The sequence below is a fragment of the Polistes dominula genome, unplaced genomic scaffold (assembly GCF_049000335.1).
Source record: "Polistes dominula isolate Pdom_NZ unplaced genomic scaffold, Pdom_raw_medaka contig_33, whole genome shotgun sequence".
Taxonomy (NCBI): domain Eukaryota; kingdom Metazoa; phylum Arthropoda; class Insecta; order Hymenoptera; family Vespidae; genus Polistes; species Polistes dominula.
In genome coordinates, this window is record NW_028300998.1 from 2,822,443 (window position 1) to 2,838,056 (window position 15,614).

The following is a 15,614-nucleotide window of genomic DNA, read 5'->3' on the forward strand; positions in this document are numbered from 1 at the left end:
CATTTAATTCGTCGCAAGAACCATTTCATGATGTAAAAGCTTTGACTTCATTATTTCTATGACAATTTTAATTATTTACACTTATGCTAATTATTATGATTATTTATAAATATCCTTAAAATAATATTTTACAAGAGCGATTAAGCAGTGCCTTGTCAACTTGTTGCGCTCGTTGTTTTATAAGTGTACACTCTACTTCCATTAATTTACATGATTCAATATTACGAATAAGAAAATGATTTATAAAGAGTCTAAGACTTTCTCTAAAAGTTTGTAATAAAGTAGATGAAGATATCCTTTCAAATACTTCTAGACAGTCTTCTTCATTCTTGGTAAGGAGAATACCAATCATAATTTGCCTCACAAGTTTCATCGTTTGTTTATCCAATTCAGCAAAATTTAAAACCTATAATAATGTTTTTTTTTGTTATTATTTTATTATTATAATTATGTACTAAATACATTAAAACTAATACAAGTAATCAACATTACCTTTAAAATTGAAATAGATAAAGATTTTTGAATAAATAAGTGAATTAAAAATTTGGCCAAGTTCGTTAATTGTTTTGCATTGTAATTATCTAGTATTTTAAATTTGTCCCACAACATGTATTGTATCGTCAACTAAAATATATAACATTAATAATAACAACAACAAAAAATATATATATATATATATATATATATATATAATGTTTAACATGTATAAATGAAACTTTAAATACTTATTTTTATATATACCTGATATTTCCTGTCATAAACACAGAATCTTTCTGCTAATATAGCATAATAAGGATTAAATTTCTTTTCTTGTAAACAACAGTCCATTAAAACATATATTATTTCTCTTTCCTGTTGATTTTTTAAATCAAGGCGAGAAAGTTTTTCATAAGCATCTAAGTAATCCTCCGCTGTCATTAATATACAGAAAATATTTCTTCTAATATCCGTATTCATTCTTTGTTTTCGCGCCAATTCAAGAATATTTTTATTAAACATTTCTTTATTCCCTTCTGAAACCTTTTTTCCTTCCTCTAAATTTGTATTACCAGACCATGCACATCCTACTATCCACCATTTTCCTTTTTCGTCAGCTACATAAATAAAAATTTTGATAAGCAAGATCAAATGTGCAATATTATATATATAAATAACTTTAATTACCTTTTAATAAATCTTCTAAAGAAATATTTAACTTCACTATACTTTTACTTTTGTGTATGAAACTCTTCATAAGTTTTTTTAAATGCTCTGTATGAGATGGATCATATTGTGGTATTTTGCTTACATTATTATTTTTTATCGCCATTAAGACGTCTAACATAAATTTCACTCGTGTACTGTAAGAATAATATTTAAATACAATTCTTAAAAAATACAAATTAAAACAGCATATAAAATAATACTAACTTTTCAGATTTAGTATTACTTGCTATTTTTTGCAAATTTAATATAAGTTCCTTTAATGCAAGTGGATCGTCCTTCCGTAATGGAAAACCTGCCGTTTTCAAAATGAGTAATATTAACTCAATTTCTTTTTCCTCAAATTTAGATGAAATCTTGTTTAATATTTGATAAAGAAGTTGATGACTATAAACCTGCATTGAATATATTATAAATAAATATCTCTTTAAGAATCAATAAAAATTGGAATAAAATATATTTGTGTAATTTATCTTACCTTAAAATTATATAAATGCGACAACAATAATATTAAGTTATCTAATCTTTTATCTTCTACAGTATGTGGTGCACTTAACATTTCATCAAACTTTTTAACAAATGTTAATAAAAAATGAGCACCGACTTCAGTCCCAACATTTGCATGTAGAATTGTAATTAACATCATATGCTCACAAATCAAACGATCTGGAGTTAATATTGGTGAAATCAATGCTTGCATTATTAATTCGGATAAAATAGTATTCATATCATTACGACTATTACACATATATAACTCATCCACCTGAAATATTTAATATCAATGTTAATGACATAGTAAATAACATAACAACTAGTAAAGATTACAAAATCATTATAAAATTAATTATTCATTTACCTGTTTAGCAATAAACTGCATATTGCTTTCTGCTAATCTATTTAAAAGACCCTTCAGTTGTTTTTTCAGTCTAGATCGTTTTTCATCGTCATCCTGTTTAATTTCCAACGGTTTCCTTTGTACAGCAGATGATACATTATTCACAATATTACCTTTTTTATCTCTCGTACGACCATAAATATCTTCCCATAAACTATCATTGCCAGGAGACTCTTCAGAAATATCTGTTTCAATATCATCTGTACCTCCATCTGTACCTCCATCTGACAATGAATCTGCTTCGTCCTCTTCGTTACTTTCCTCTGCTGAATCTAACATTTCATCCTGCTTTCTTTTCTTCGATTTTTCTTTTGTTTTCTTTGCTTTAGCTCCTATAGATAATAATGTAATATATATATACTGTTATGTCTAATTGTAAGTACAAAGTAGTACTTACTATGTATATAATAAATTAAGTACAACTAATGTGTAAGTACAAACAGATTGATTGATAAAGTTCTATCATTTTTAAGAAAAACTATTTTAAATATAAAAATTTAGGTAACAATTGTTATAAACATTTAAAAATATTTTTTAAGTGGTCAATCATTTTGATTTGTGAACGGCTCAATTTGTAATCAAAAATATTGATTTTTACCATGCTGTTTATTATCAGAACCATCCTTTGGATTACGGTTTGTAATATCTTCTGTATTATCTTCATTATTAATAAACATTGCAATATCTTCTTCGAGATCTTCGTCTCCTTCGTCTTTTAATAATTGTTCTTCCATATCGACTATTTGTTTCCTATTATCATTATCACAGAAATCCAAAACATCTATCAAAATATGTTAAGAAGTATCAAATACAAAAATAAAATATCTTATAAAAAAATGATTTATACAAAAAAAAACAACAATTTTAACAAAGGATACAATCTAAACCATCATTAACAAAAGACTTAGGTAATGTATTGTTTTTTCGTTTATTTAATTTTAATCGTTTTTCTAATTGTTTAATCACTTTATCTTCGATCTCATTCGCATTCCTCAATTTGGATTTTATTTCCTTTTCCTTTTCCTTTTCTTTCCTCTTCTTCTTCTTATTTTGCTTTTTTAATTTCTCACTAACATTGTGATTATTATTATGTTGTGTTATTTTATCATCAATTTCTTGAGACTTTGATACTTGTTCTTTAATACTATCAGAATTCATGACAAGTTTATTAGAAATTTGCTTTTTATTTTGATAATATATTGCCATTTTTGCTTTTTTTCTTGTCTCTTTTCTTTACGTATCTGTTTACGTGTTTTCTCAATAGGTTTCTTCTTTTTCATATTTGTGTTTCCAAATATTGAGTTCTTTCGTTTTACAGAAACCATCTTTCTAAATTAAATATTTGCTATCAAATTTGTTTAAGTAATTGATATAACTTTAATTCTTAATTATAATTAATTTTTACGCATAACCTTTCAATACCGATTGTGAAATTACAAACGCACGAACTACACGTGTACTTGATGAAATCACATACCAAATAAACTATTTCAGCAAGTTTCAAATGATCGACGTAGTTATTATTGTGAAATCTCACGTGACTAACTTTCTTTCATTCTTGGCTATAATTGGTGGACATTTCTACTTAGAGCCAATCAAAATGACGCACTACATAAATATATCACATTAAAATATCATGAAAATAACGATGTACTGCTATAATTACAAAACATTTCGAAAATTATCTACAATATTAATTAAATTAATATAATTCTTTGAGTTTTTTTCTCAATATATGTCCTTTTAAACAATATACGAATTATAACAACATTTAATAACTTTTTTTAAATTTCCAATTCAATAACGTTTTTCTTTACAAATTTGGACTCTATTTTCATGTTATCAATTAATTATCAATAGAATAATTACTCAATCAGTATATATAAAAAGATATATTGTATTCAAATATCAAATTTAATTGCCAAATAATATTAATTTATTTTTATATTTGTAATATTGATTTAGATATATTCATTGATTCGCAGTTAGTTTGGTACCATTTGGCACTGTGCACTGTGCACAATCGTACCTTGACAAGAGTTGAAAGGGGTCAAGTAATACCTTGAACATACGCAACGAAAGATTGAGGAAGTTTGGTAAAGCAATGATGATATCTTAGCATAATCGTAGGTAAGAAGTTTGTAAAATGACATTATTATTATTTTCATACATGTAGGATTGCCTTATTTTTTACTTTATTGTAGCTATATATGTCAATTATTCTAATTTAATTTCTTATATAGTTTTGCTCATTTAAGTTATTTTACAAGCTTCTGCTTACATAAAATATAATCTTTATTTATATTATATAACAAAATTTGACTAACACAGGCAATTCAAGTTAAAATGTTGAGACATTCAGTAGTGAGAGCCACAGGCCTCTCATGTGGTAGATTGGGGATTCATACATCTCCTAAATTACAGCAAGAATTAGTAGAGCTTTTCATAGATGATAAACCTGTACAAGTTCCGCCAGGAACAACAGTTCTGCAGGTAAACTTTTTGAAATGAAAACTTCTTTAAAATAGTTTATTGTTCTATCTTATGATTTGTTTTTTAATTAGATGTTACATAAATGGTAACGATAAATTATGATTACATTTACAGGCAGCTGCAACTGTTGGAGTAGAAATTCCTAGATTTTGTTATCATGAGCGTCTTGCTGTAGCTGGAAACTGTAGAATGTGTTTAGTCGAAATAGAAAAACAAGTTAAAGTAAGCCGATATTATATATACATTTATATAAAATTGTATACATAAAGTAAAAAGCATAAAATCAATCTCATATTTTATTTAGCCAGTCGCAGCTTGTGCCATGCCCGTTATGAAAGGATGGCGTGTAAAGACTAATTCTGATTTAACTCGAAAAGCACGAGAAGGTGTAATGGAATTCTTGTTAGTTAATCATCCTTTGGATTGTCCAATTTGTGACCAGGGTGGCGAATGCGATTTGCAAGATCAGAGCATGGCTTTTGGCAGTGACAGGAGCAGATTCATCGATATTAATTTCTCTGGGAAAAGAGCAGTACAAGATAAAGAAATAGGTCCTCTGATTAAGACAGTAATGACAAGATGTATTCATTGTACAAGATGTATTAGATTTGCTTCCGAAGTTGCTGGCATTGATGATTTAGGAACAACAGGTCGTGGAAATGATATGGAGGTTTGCATAAAAACGTATAACTCCAAAAAATGTGATCTACAATATTAATAATATTGAAGAATAGAAAAAACATTATGTCAATTAAAATACAGGTAGGAACATATGTTGAGAAAATGTTTTTATCAGAACTATCTGGAAACATCATTGATTTGTGCCCTGTTGGAGCTTTAACAAACAAACCATATGCCTTTGTTGCTCGTCCCTGGGAAACACGCCGAACTGACAGTGTTGATGTCCATGATGCAGTTGGCAGTAATATAGTTATTTCTCATAGAACTGGAGAAGTTCTAAGGATTTTACCAAGAGTAAATGAGGTAATACAAAATTTCATATATTTCTGTCATATGATAACTATAAATTATATTTTTTTTTATACTATCTTACGTTTATTTGATAGGAAATAAATGAAGAATGGTTATCTGATAAGTCTCGTTTTGCCTGCGATGGGTTAAAATCTCAAAGACTTATAACACCCATGATGAAAGTTAATGGAAAACTAGAAAATGTCGGTTGGGAAGATGCACTTGTTGCAGGTAATTATTATAATTTCTATATTCTACAAAATCTATTTTACAGTTTCATTGTCGAATTATTTCTTCTATATTTTAGCTGCACAGGAAATAATTTCTGCATCCAATAAATGTGCTGCGATTGCTGGTAAACTGGCAGATGCAGAAGCCCTTGTAGTTTTGAAAGATTTTATAAACAAATTAGGAAGTGAATCGTTAGCAACGGAACAGAGTTTTCCAAAAGATGGTGCTGGTATTGATTTAAGAAGCAACTATCTTTTGAATAATACTATAGCGAAAATCGAAGATGCAGACGTTGTTGTATTGATTGGCACAAATCCAAGATATGAAGCACCATTAGTGAATACTCGTCTTAGAAAAGGATATATTCGTGGTGAACAAAACATTGCATTAATAGGCCCTGATGTAGACTTAACGTATGATCATGAGGTATTTAAAAATTAAAATATACTATTTGTATAAATATATATATATATATATACACATTCCAAATAAATATTTGTTAAATAAATTGTAAAATATATTTCAGCATCTAGGAGATTCGCTAGATGTAATAACTCAATTAAAGAATGGTACTCATAAATTTTGCTCAACTCTAAAGAATGCCAAAAAGCCGCTCATTATCTTAGGTGCCGAATTGTTAACTCGAAAAGATGGAGCTAAAATTCTTGCAGAAGTACAAGCCATAGCCAAAAATTTGGAAAATACTTCCAAAGTAATAACTTCCTAATAAATTATCCAATTATACGATTATAGTAAAAGTGAATTATAACTTTATAATTGTTCTTTATTTTAAGATCAACGAGGAATGGAAAGTATTAAACTTGCTTCATACAAATGCATCTCAAGTAGCAGCATTAGATATTGGCTATAGTTCAACTGTAGAAGAAATTAAGAAAGAACAACCAAAAGTATTATTCCTCTTAGGAGCAGATGACGCAAAAATTACTAAGGAAGATTTTCCTAATACCTTCATTATTTATATAGGTATGTCCATTTCAATATCAATTGATAGCATTAAAGTTTATAACTGAAAACTCGAAGATATATTATTAACATTGCTATTGTAAATATAGGAAGTCATGGCGATCAAGGAGCAACCATTTCAGATATTGTACTACCTGGTGCAGCATATACTGAAAAAAATGCTAGTTATGTTAACACAGAAGGACGTGCACAACAAACTTGTGCAGCTATTACACCTCCTGGTATGGCCCGTTCAGATTGGAAAATTATTCGTGCTCTTTCTGAGGTAATTATGTGATTATATATACTTGTAAAAATACAAGTGATTCTGTGATTTGATATATTTTTTATTGTTTGTAATTTCATATAAAAAATTAATATCTTTATTCACTTTGTATAGATATGTAGTATGACTTTACCTTATGACGACTTAAACGATATACGATTGAGATTAGAGGACGTTTCACCACATTTAGTCAGATATGGTGATTTTGAACCAGCTAATTTCTTCACAGAAGCATTAGAATTATCCAAGGTGTGTATGAATAGATTTAATTACTAAATTTTGATTAAATGTGTATAAAATATATAAATAATTTCAAATACTTTCATTTTAATACTAATGCAGGAAACAAAAGGTTCATTCCTACCAGATCCAATAAATATAAAACAAAAATCATTGGATCAATTTTTCATGACTGATGCTATATCTCGTGCTTCCCCAACTATGGCTAAGTGCGTTCAAGCAGTTATAAAACAGCGTCAGAGTGAAGTATAAAGTGTAGCATTGTTATGTATATAAGTAAAGTTGTATAATAATAGAGAAATAATAACAATTTAAAATTGTTTTTGTTTCTCTCTTATCGAAGCATGGCTTTAACACTTTCAAAAATATGCATTTTATAATAGTGCACAGATTAAATTATTCAACAGCTGGATACAAATTCACATATGTCTGTAGTCATTGAATCCTACAAGGATAAATAAATATGATAAACAAATAGAACATATCGTACAATTACCTTTTTTATGATTAAAATGTGCAGTTATTTATTTTTAGATAAAGATTCCATTTTTATTTATAAGACAAAATGACATTTTTTTTTTTTTTGGAATAAAATAAATATGAACAATCATTTAGATTTGGATAAGATACAGTTTAATAATAATAATCTTATTAACAATCTTACCTAATATTTGTTTCCATAATAATAATACTTCAATTACTTGATTCTGGTAAATCATCAGTATCAAGATCTGCAGAACTTTCATCTGAATCGATCTACAAATAAATTATTCATTCATTTTCAAATAGATATTAGAGATCATAAAAATAAACGTATAATTTAAATTACATATAACAAATTTTGACGAATATAGATAAAAGTAATACCTTCTCTCCTAAAGTAATAAGCTTTTCTTTATAAAGTGTTATCTTACTATCCTGATCTGCTAAAAGTACGAGAAGATCTTCCTGATCTTTCTTTAATTTTTCAAGCTCCTCTGTCTTTTCTTTTAGTTTCTCCTCAAGATTATTAGATTCTTTTTTATTTATATCCCTTTGTTTATATTCTTCTATTATAAGAGTATGCTTAGCTAAACTTGTTTCCAATTCTGTCACTATTTCTTTACATTTATCAAGTTCTTTTTTTGAAGAACATGAATTATTTAGACAAGGTACAGCTTGTTTCCCATCACTTAAATTTGTTTGTGCAACACGGAGGAGTAAATTTTGATCTTTTAAATAACTAACAGTAGCTTTAAGTTCGTTTACATGGGACTAAATATAATAACAATTAAAATTTATAAATATATTTTTAAAATCGGCAATATATCTAATTATTTATTATTTATACTTACTTCTAATTCTTGTTTCTCTTTCATGAGTGAATCAACGGTTTGATTTAATTTTTGCACTTGTATATCCTGCTCTCTGATAAGATCTTTGTACTGTGTTACTAGAGTACAATCAGCTGGCGCCAATACTGACATTTGATTTTTTTGTTGTACGCTACTCATATCTAATATCGATTTAACCACTGCCCCTAATTTATTACAAATCAGAAATGATTTTAAATTAAATAAAAATGTTAAAATTTTAATTTACAATGAGATAAATAATAAAATACCTTCTAAAGTTTTTATTAATCTACAAAATTCATAATCTAGTAAAAGTTCTGATGGATTTTTTGCTGCAGGTTGAGGATGTTTAAGTGCACGAGAATAAACTTCGTGTCTCGATATACCACCAATAATATCCTGAAATCTTTCTAGGCCAATTCTATTTTCTATTAAATTACATAATTTTTCCTAAAAATAATAATAAATATTTCAGTAATAGAAGTGAAATGTTGGACATATTTAACATCATTAAATCATTATACCTTTGTATATGCTTGTACATTGTCGTCATTAAAATGCACACACAAACCAATTAAAAGGGCACACATACTTTGAAATAAAGTCTCCAGTAAATCTTCATTATTTTCTTGCGATGATAAAAGAGTTGTTAAATATGTAATGGAAGAATCAATATTTAAGAAGGCCTTCACTGCGGCAGTACAATTAGCAGTCCATCTGCAGAGTAGCATTACTAATCCTAATTTAGATTGAGTTTTGTTTTCTTGTTGCAATAACAAAATGCACTGTTGCATCAAAGTAACTGGTGGTTTGCCGATATTAGTAGCAAGAAGGACTCTCAAAAGTTCTTCCTTTTGAATATTATTATTAATCAATGCATGAGATAATGCTATTGCAGAAAACCAATTTGAAAGTGGATCTGGAGAAAATAATCCTCCGCACAGCAACTGTCCTACCAACAGGTTTTGAAACTATCTTTTATCTCTTAGTAATTACCTTCAAAAGAACTAAAAGATGTTTAAAAGAAAAATTTATCTAACGAACTATTCAATTTTAAACAGAATTTCAAATTATATTTAAGATATATAGTACATTCTTAATGAAATATAAAAATTAATAATATTAATATCCAGCAAACCTGTTGTTAAAGAAGGTACTTCATTGCCTTGAGGTAATAAAGTTTGAATTAGTTGAGTTTGTCCTATTTCATTTTTATAAAGGAAACATTGGAAACAGTATAATACAGAGCACCTTAGAAGGAATGGTTGTTTCTCATTTACCATAGACATTAATAAAACAACAATTGCCGGCCTGTAATAAGATAATTTTATCTTTTTTAAGAACAATTCTTTTGCATATATAATTATTACCTTGGAGGTGTACTAGGGGCCATAACACTTGATAAATATTCTTGATTAACAGCATTTCCTCTAATAACTTCTGCTACAGCATTTATCATTTCAGTTAACACATCGGCTGGTACTCCACTAGCCATTAATATATTACATAAAGCTTGTAATAATCCACAAGCTTTCATATTTTTCTGACAAGCTGCTAACGCCTTTAAATATGTCCAAAGATGAAAATGTACTACTATATTTATAATACTATATCGCTATCTTTGCATTATTTTTAAATACCTGAGCTGGACAGCTAGGTGCTACTAAAGCACGAACAACCTGTATCATACAATGAACATTTGATACTTTCTGTGGGCTCCAACCTATCAGATTATCATCCATTTCTGTTTGCATTTGGAACATGGGTGTTAATCTCTGAATATAACTACCTATTATATTTTCATACAAAAAAATTATTCTTCCTTATCTTTGCATATTCCATTAAATATTATAGAATATACAATTACCTTCTTTAAAAAAAGTCTGATTGCTTATGTTTCCTCTAAGAAGATTTAACATCAGTAATAAACAATCTTCCACAACTATACCACCTTCAGCTCCACCTTCTTGCATGATAACATCAAAAATACGATCAAATGCATTCTCAAAAGCCACGATTTTTTGAATGTTCGCATTGCCTTTTGTTAATTGTATTAGTAACAATAATACCTAAATACAGGTTGTATTGTTTATAAATTATTTATAATATGCTTTATATAATATAAATATTTACAAATGTTAGATGTAATAAGTGCTTAATAAATATATACATACATCATTCCTTATAACTTCTCTACTATCACAAAGAAGATCCATTAGCTTAGAAACTCCCATTGGACTAACCAAAATGATTTCTTGAATTTCTTTAGGTCTATTAGCTAATAAATGCGTAAGTAATTTCAATGCTGGCCATCTAACTCTGAAGTCGAATTCTTCTAAAAATGTTAGAACCAAACTAACACTGTCCGTCTGTTTAATAAATATTTCTGTGAATTGTTCACCTATTTTACTTTTTGGTCCATGTTTATTGACTAAAAAGACAAACATACAGTTTATGATACTATAATAAATGATTACAATAAGATCATATTTTGGCTTACCTTCCTCGCTAAACGTTTCAGGATGTGTTATATTACAAAGGGTATCCAACGCTAAACCAATGATTTCACAATCAGTTCTATCCATTTCTAAGACTTGCCTTAAAGTATCCATTCCTTGGGCACCGACCTCTACACGATAAGTGCGAGATAAAGCTTTAAGTGCACGACATGCATCTCTTCTGTCATCGAGTAATGTAGATGACTGAAGTCTGTCCACCAACTTTTCCACCTGTACATCAATCATATGTTAATTACAATTGAAACAGCTTTTTATACGATATATAAATATTGTCGAAGCAAACATGTACATATTGATTGTAAATGTAATGACTGAATTTATTGAAAAAAAATTTCTATAAAAAACTTGTTGCTCTAATAAAGCAATTATAAGGTTACCCGGTATAAATATATATTTATTATGTACCGTTTCAGCTCCTGATGGCTGATTTCCAGTCGGTGTAGCACCCAGAACAGATTTTAAACTACTTTTAAAGTACTCCATCTCGATGAGAATTTATTTTTTTAAATATTCTATGTTACTACATGTCACGCTAAGTAATCATCACAAATTGGCATCTTGCACTAGTAAGTAATAAGTCTTCCATACGACGCAAGGTATATGATTAGTATGTCGATATCACAGATCTACGTGGAGTACTCCACGTGTAACTATAGCAAATTGCAAGAACATTTATTCCCCTAAATAAAAATATTTACTTCTTTGGTAGAATATTAGTTGGTAATAAAATTTTCTCCAATTTTTTTCTCTCTCTCTCTTTTTCAACATAATTACTAATATATTTTTTTAATATCTTTTAATTTTAATTCAATTATCAATCCCAATTGCTTTTTTTTATTTCTTTATTTCTAGTTTCTTTAGAATGGAAGAGTAAACGATGAAGTGAGACAGAAAAAGTTTTTTTTACCCGTTATGCGCAATTTTCTGCGCATGTGATTGATCAAATATGAAAATGATTATACAATTGTTGTAAAGGTAAGACACAACAAAAAACACAATTTACTCATCTTCATCAAAAAATTATAATAAATTTAAATAATTGAATAGACAAATAGTCTTAAATTTTTAGAATTATATTAAATTAATAAATTCCTTAGTGCTTTATTCTCCAAATAATGTATTTTAGTGCGTAAATTAACCTTACCGCCTTTATTCATTGAAAGACTTGTCGCGTATGCGCATAATGAACAAAAAATGATATATATTCAGTACTCTACTGTTTTCCCCGTTTTCCTGATCCAACTGGCCACAATATATTAAATATATAATCAATAACTAAAATATTATAGCAAAATATAGCAATATTTATTATTGAAGTTATATTATTACAAAGTAGGGGTACCAAAATTTTAAATCGGACGCATGAATATGGCGCCGACTAAAAAACATTAGAATATATGCAATGGAGCAATAATACTATTTAAATATCAACGAAATAAGAAGCAGAATTTGTTTTCTGCTTATTTTTTTGCCTTTTTGAACTGACTTAACTTGCATTAAATTCCTCAAGCAACCACAAATATATTGCTGTTGAATTTTGCATCGTCTTGAATCATGTTTCAAATGTTCCCGCTAAAATATCCTGCGACAGAAAATTGAACAAACTGCGCAGATCTAGTTACATGTATTTAACTATACACACCTCACTGTAGAAACTAGACTAACTTGTAAAGATTCGTTGGGCTTATTAGTATAAGAATAATATAATATTATAAATTTAACCAAAAAATATGTTGGATATATATATTTGAATAACAAAAATTGTTTATATATAATTATTAAATAGATTTTATTCATTAATACAATATAAAACTACCGAATAAAATAAAAAATGGGTTTATTAACTGATCCTAGAGCAGGCACAGGAAAATTAATCAAATTTTTCTTGAAACGGGAAAAACAGTTGTGTTTTTTGCTTTATATTGGTGGAATTATATGTACAATGATTCTAGCAGTACCAGCATTTAACGATCGTAAAAATATTTTTTAAATTTAAATCATAAATGAATAATCTGTCAACGATTATGATAGTTAGGTAATTCATATTGTTTATTTTTTTCAGATACTTATTTCTCGGAGAATGCTTTATTGCCTGGATTAGTAACAAAAGAGAGCAATTTAGATCAAACGTCAAAACAATTTTATTATGAATTGTTAAATGAAATGAAAAGATATCCAGATAGTATGCCTTATGCATGGTTGTCAGCCAAATTTAATCAACTTCATCTTGACACTTTCGTCCATAATTTTTCGCTGATATATCCGTTTAAAGAACAAAAAGTAAAGAAATTAAGTATCTATATAATGTAAAATATTCATGCAATTTCAAATTATTATTCACTATTCAAAATTAATAATAAAGTTTTCAGTTTACAGGACAAAATATTTATGGAATAGTTAGAGCCCCCAAAGCAGCAAGTACTGAATCAATTGTTGTTAGTGTACCTTTCCGGCCTATTAATAGCATTTATTTAAGTACAGCACCTTCTGTTGCATTGCTATTGGCATTTGCGAAGTTTTGCAGAAGTATATTATTTATAAATCAATATAATTAGTAATAACGACATTATAAAAAACTTATATTATGAATTTCCTTTTAGAACAAAAGTATTGGGCTAAAGATATTATTTTTCTGGTAACTGAATATGAACAATTAGGTATGCAGGCATGGCTAGATGCATATCATGGTGTTACAAGTGGTCAAGAAGGTATTTTACTATCTGGTGACTTACCTGGCCATGCTGGTTCTATTCAAGCTGCCATTAATTTAGAATTACATGCAATGAGAATTTCATCTATAGATGTTAAGGTATAGTTTTTCAAACATTCTTTATATTCAATATTTATTTCTAATGTCTATTATATTGAAAAAGGTTGAGGGATTAAATGGACAACTACCAAACTTAGATCTTTTCAATCTTGCTCAAAATATGATTGCTAAAGAAGACATTCAAAAAACATTCCAACGCAGACTTGATAGTAATGATAAAAATACGTTGAAAAAATGGTGGTATCAATTTAATACATTAATGACAATGGTAGCTACTCAAGCTACTGGAACACCAACTGGAAATCATGGATTGTTTCACAGGTATAGTATTTAGTAAAAGTGTTAGCATTCTTGAATAATATATATATATATAATTTATATATTTTATAGATTTGGTATAGAAGCTGTTACTTTAGAAGGATTTGAAAAAACCGGTAAAAGTTCAGTAAGTTTTTATCAAGTTGGACGTGTGGTAGAGAGTATGGTACGCTCGCTAAATAATTTATTAGAACGTTTTCACCAATCATACTTTTTTTATCTTTTACCTTCAACAGATAGATATGTTTCAATAAGTAAGTTAATAGAGTATTTTATAAGCTCACTTAATAAACTCACTAGTTTATATAAATTCTATATAAATTTTTGTAGGTTTATATATGCGTCCTTTAGTACTAATTGTTGCTAGTCTTTTTATAAAAGCATTTTCTATGTGGCAAAAACTTCAAGCTCCAGTACCACAAAATGATGATAAAAACAACATACAAGTTAAAAATGCTAAGGTTCACATTTTTTATGAAATACTACGTATTATTATAGTATGAATATATTTTTTAATTAAATATACTTTATAGGTAAAAATATTCGACATTGGGAGTATTGCTTCAGAAATACTATGGGCACATACATTTGGGGTATGTTTGCTTTTATCTCCACAAATGTTTACTTCAATCGGTAGACAAATGGGGAACAATTTGCGTACAGAAGATTCTATATATATTGGTAATGCTATGGCTACAATTTTAACGTTACTATGGCCTTTGACTGCAAGAAGGTAAAATAAATACTAGAATTTAATGAACAATAATTTTACATTAATAAATATGTTCTCTTTCAGAGAAGTGAAATATGAAAATATTTTATTGGTTTGCGTAATTGCGTCAGTGGAATTAGCTACAACTCTTATATGCGTTGCAATGTGTAATTTTTCATTAGCATTATTAGCAGCATCTGTGTATGTGCCAGCTGCTTTATTTAGTAAACCAAGGCAAGGGTCCACTTCAAGGTAAGTTTTACAGAATATAATTATATAAAAATAATAATTATATATGTAATTATATTAACGCTATAATAACGATTATGTGTATATCATTTTGTTCTAGATTCAGAATTTTGTTGTATATATTATGGATTTTACTTCATCCATTTGTTGCGTCGTCTATTGTTATTTTAGGCTATACTTATGTAAACTTTTCAGAACAACCTTTGCTATCTCTTATATTTAGTGGATATCGTGCCACTAAACAAGCATTTGTATTCAGTATTATTGATTCTATGATTTATGGAAATTGGTTTTATAATGTAACCATGACTGTAATGCTTCCTATTTGGTTACTATTTTGGAATATTATATGTCTTAAAAGCACATCATAATAAATTTCTAAGTAAACTCTTACAATCAATAACGTTTTAAAATTTGTGACTTTAATGA

At 28.0% G+C, this 15,614-nt stretch overlaps 4 protein-coding genes across 5 annotated transcripts; 2 read left to right on the forward strand and 2 right to left on the reverse strand.

Moving 5' to 3' along the window:
- Positions 1 to 50: 50 nt before the first annotated feature.
- Positions 51 to 3,575, reverse strand: LOC107071600 (nucleolar MIF4G domain-containing protein 1 homolog). Its single transcript, XM_015330727.2, is given in 10 exon segments — positions 51 to 406; positions 493 to 624; positions 742 to 1,094; positions 1,165 to 1,340; positions 1,411 to 1,598; positions 1,682 to 1,966; positions 2,060 to 2,430; positions 2,697 to 2,879; positions 2,977 to 3,309; positions 3,312 to 3,575. Coding segments are annotated over 10 exon segments (2,424 nt in total). The 5' UTR covers positions 3,424 to 3,575; the 3' UTR covers positions 51 to 115.
- Positions 3,576 to 3,980: 405 nt separating this feature from the next.
- ND-75 (NADH dehydrogenase (ubiquinone) 75 kDa subunit) lies at positions 3,981 to 7,763 on the forward strand. The gene is made up of 12 exons (XM_015330773.2): positions 3,981 to 4,228; positions 4,430 to 4,591; positions 4,706 to 4,813; positions 4,896 to 5,261; positions 5,354 to 5,575; positions 5,659 to 5,794; positions 5,871 to 6,220; positions 6,321 to 6,506; positions 6,589 to 6,778; positions 6,868 to 7,043; positions 7,158 to 7,292; positions 7,386 to 7,763. Exons 2-12 carry the CDS (start codon positions 4,445 to 4,447, stop codon positions 7,533 to 7,535), a joined length of 2,166 nt encoding a protein of 721 aa, XP_015186259.1. The 5' UTR covers positions 3,981 to 4,228; positions 4,430 to 4,444; the 3' UTR covers positions 7,536 to 7,763.
- Positions 7,441 to 12,427, reverse strand: p115 (general vesicular transport factor p115). Of its 2 annotated transcripts, XM_015330772.2 has the most exons (13): positions 11,542 to 12,418; positions 11,118 to 11,346; positions 10,792 to 11,048; positions 10,485 to 10,686; positions 10,258 to 10,406; positions 9,988 to 10,178; positions 9,756 to 9,928; positions 9,142 to 9,569; positions 8,887 to 9,067; positions 8,618 to 8,802; positions 8,151 to 8,537; positions 7,948 to 8,039; positions 7,441 to 7,728 (listed from the first exon to the last, which is right to left on the reverse strand). In XM_015330772.2, exons 1-12 carry the CDS (start codon positions 11,617 to 11,619, stop codon positions 7,977 to 7,979), a joined length of 2,523 nt encoding a protein of 840 aa, XP_015186258.2. In that variant the 5' UTR covers positions 11,620 to 12,418; the 3' UTR covers positions 7,441 to 7,728; positions 7,948 to 7,976. The 2 variants fall into 2 exon arrangements, with proteins under 2 accessions (XP_015186258.2, XP_089029810.1); XM_089173684.1 differs by having other exon boundaries at positions 10,792 to 11,346; positions 11,542 to 12,427.
- A 353-nt stretch (positions 12,428 to 12,780) lies between these two features.
- On the forward strand, positions 12,781 to 15,588 carry GAA1 (glycosylphosphatidylinositol anchor attachment 1). The gene is made up of 10 exons (XM_015330774.2): positions 12,781 to 13,109; positions 13,199 to 13,416; positions 13,506 to 13,662; positions 13,737 to 13,945; positions 14,010 to 14,227; positions 14,297 to 14,478; positions 14,555 to 14,685; positions 14,758 to 14,957; positions 15,021 to 15,188; positions 15,286 to 15,588. Exons 1-10 carry the CDS (start codon positions 12,968 to 12,970, stop codon positions 15,554 to 15,556), a joined length of 1,896 nt encoding a protein of 631 aa, XP_015186260.1. The 5' UTR covers positions 12,781 to 12,967; the 3' UTR covers positions 15,557 to 15,588.
- The last annotated feature ends 26 nt before the right edge of the window (positions 15,589 to 15,614 follow it).

Coding starts and splice junctions, on each gene's coding strand:
- ND-75 (XM_015330773.2), top strand. CDS start 4,445: ATGTTGAGACATTCAGTAGTGAGAGCCACAGGCCTCTCATGTGGTAGA. Junction 5,795..5,870: donor GGAAGATGCACTTGTTGCAG/GTAATTATTATA, acceptor TCTATATTTTAG/CTGCACAGGAAATAATTTCT. Junction 6,507..6,588: donor ATTTGGAAAATACTTCCAAA/GTAATAACTTCC, acceptor CTTTATTTTAAG/ATCAACGAGGAATGGAAAGT.
- p115 (XM_089173684.1), bottom strand. CDS start 11,619: ATGGAGTACTTTAAAAGTAGTTTAAAATCTGTTCTGGGTGCTACACCG. Junction 9,068..9,141: donor ATGTACAAGCATATACAAAG/GTATAATGATTT, acceptor TATTATTTTTAG/GAAAAATTATGTAATTTAAT. Junction 8,040..8,150: donor TTATTACTTTAGGAGAGAAG/GTATTACTTTTA, acceptor ATTTATTTGTAG/ATCGATTCAGATGAAAGTTC.
- GAA1 (XM_015330774.2), top strand. CDS start 12,968: ATGGGTTTATTAACTGATCCTAGAGCAGGCACAGGAAAATTAATCAAA. Junction 13,110..13,198: donor AGTACCAGCATTTAACGATC/GTAAAAATATTT, acceptor TATTTTTTTCAG/ATACTTATTTCTCGGAGAAT. Junction 13,663..13,736: donor ATTTGCGAAGTTTTGCAGAA/GTATATTATTTA, acceptor ATTTCCTTTTAG/AACAAAAGTATTGGGCTAAA.